Here is a 2,500-nt window from a genome sequence, read left to right as displayed (position 1 = left end):
AACATGGGGGACTTGACGAAGAATGTGACAGAAGGCGGAGACCACGTACAGGCAGTGCATGCTCTCAGGACTGCATCTTTGAACAATGTCCCTTTTATTTGGGCGAATTTCTTAAACACCTTCCGCGGGCGTTTCACAAACACACTCGTGTACAATACTTTGTATGTTAATGCAGAGATAACTGAATACTTTTTCGAGAGGTCATTCCACTATCTCCATGCAGCATTAAAACTTTAAAACTAACATCGTTCACCAACTAATATAGTGTGGGAAATCACTGGATTTTACCAATAAGTTTTCCTTCAAAACACGCTAGAGAAATATTTCATTTCTTGTTTGAAAAACTCGCTTCACAATAACGTTATATCAACCTTCAAGCTTGATTTGTATTTGATTATATATATCAACACAGTTATTATTTTTCAACGCAACTATAGTGTACTTTTCTTTTTTAACTTTCACTTTGAAATGGTTTGTCGCCTGGACACTTGAACATAAAGAAATACCTATGAATATAAGGAGGACAAAGGGAAGAAATGGGAGTGAAAATATCGTGCAGAAAAGAGTTGAAAATTAATTAACAAATTTAAGATTATTTAAACATGGTTACGCAATTATTTATGAACAATGATGTTATATTGTTGTTAGAGCTTCACAGTAATCTGACGAAGGTTATTGCAGTTGTTTTCATCAGTATGACTATAGTGCTCTCACAGTAACCACATTATTATCAATAACTCCCTTTTTAAGATCTGGGAACTACAAATAAGATGTTGGATCGACAATGATTATTCTCTTGCCCTTTTTATTACCATTCTTTTAATTACTGGCAAATAGAATATGATCTGATGAGTATATACACAGACAAAACAATTTGTTATCCTAAACCCTGTACTACACCAGGAAGAAAGGCATTTGGTATTAATACGTGTTTGTTTATTAGAACTTCTGGTGCATGTATATATCCAGATGCTTAGCTATGTGATATCCAGATTGTATTTTAAATTTTGCTTAAATAATGCATGGTAGCAGTTTTAAGAGCAGTCTGTATGTCAATAAATTAAATAAACTGCAATTTCATTTAGAATGTTCATTTTCCTCAGAAATATTTGTGGACTTATTTCCAGCATGCTACTTAGATCAATTTATGTAATTGTTGCCAGATGCTCCTGGTTGGAATGTACCTTCGTTTTGCGCGAATCTAATATTAGCACAAATTGAAAATCAAATATATGCTAACTTAAGTACTTCGAAAGTTTAGCATTCATATATAAACGCAAAGCTATAATCTATGAATTACTGTGATATGGACGTGACAGGAGGTTTTGGTGAAAATTTAGAGGCGATGTAACATGTAGTTGACGTGTGTGAATGGGAAAGCATCAGTGAGACCAACAGCGCAAACATAAGTCTTTCATTAACAACAGCACACTTTACCGTGAAAAGGTCTGAAGGTATTCAGTGCCTATTCTATGCAGTCTATAAAATCTTATTCGAGTGATCGTACATTCCCAAGAAAAAAAAAAACAAAACAAAACAAGAAACAAAAACAAAACAGATATTCAGCATTTGAAATAAGTTGGATGAACAAAAGAAAGAGACGACATTAACTATACAGAATACCGCTTGTGATGTTTTTCTCTTTATTGTTATCATTTTGGGGATTTATTATTTTACTAACAGTACTATTACGACTACTACTGATAATAAAGATAATGACGGTGACGATGATAATAATATCTATAATTAAGATAATGATGGTGATGATGACGATGATAAGCATAAAGATATTATAATAATGATAATGATATAATCAATAAAAATGATCATGATAATTATAATTATACTGTTATTCCTACTACTAAGGCTGCTGTTGATGTAATGATGGTAGTAGTAATAGTAATAGTAGTAGTAGCAATAAAGATGACAGTAAATAAATAATGTAGATGATAATGATGATGTGGATGATGAACGGAATAATGATAATGATAATAAATTTGATAATAATAATAATAATAATAATAATAATAATAATAATAATTGTAATAATAATAATAATAATAATAATAATAATAATAATAATAATAATAGTAATAATAATAATAATAATAATAATAATAATAATAATAACAATAAGAATAATGTTGATAATAATAATAATAATAATGATAATAATAATGATAATAATAATAATAATAATGATGATGATAACAACAATAATAATTATAATAGTAATGATACTGATAAAATGATATTAATGATGAAAATATCAATAACAGCAGCAACAATAACAGTAATGATAATAACGAGAATGGCGATAATGATAATGATAATAATGAGAATGGTGATAAGGATAATGACAATAATAATGATGATAATTACACTACTATCTCCAATGACCACCCTTATCCCTCGCTCGTTGTTGCTTGGGGAAGGGGGGGGGGGCAGAGACTGAGGCCCACTGCAAGGAACCGCCCCGCTACCCTGGGCCTCAGCCTCA

General features: G+C 30.8%; 1 protein-coding gene across 1 annotated transcript in view; it reads left to right on the top strand.

Annotated features, from left to right (window-relative positions):
- The window catches only part of LOC113808268 (uncharacterized), an 8,314-nt gene extending 7,234 nt beyond the window's left edge, over positions 1–1,080 (top strand). The window contains exon 4 of the mRNA XM_027359618.2: positions 1–1,080. This exon is cut by the window's left edge and continues 894 nt beyond it. Coding sequence (XP_027215419.2) covers positions 1–237 — 237 coding nt within the window. The 3' untranslated portion in view covers positions 238–1,080.
- Positions 1,081–2,500: the final 1,420 nt, after the last annotated feature.

The sequence above is a fragment of the Penaeus vannamei genome, chromosome 14, assembly GCF_042767895.1.
Source record: "Penaeus vannamei isolate JL-2024 chromosome 14, ASM4276789v1, whole genome shotgun sequence".
Lineage (NCBI taxonomy): Eukaryota > Metazoa > Arthropoda > Malacostraca > Decapoda > Penaeidae > Penaeus > Penaeus vannamei.
Note: the sequence above shows the minus strand (reverse complement) of the source record. Positions and strands in the feature narration are given on the sequence as shown.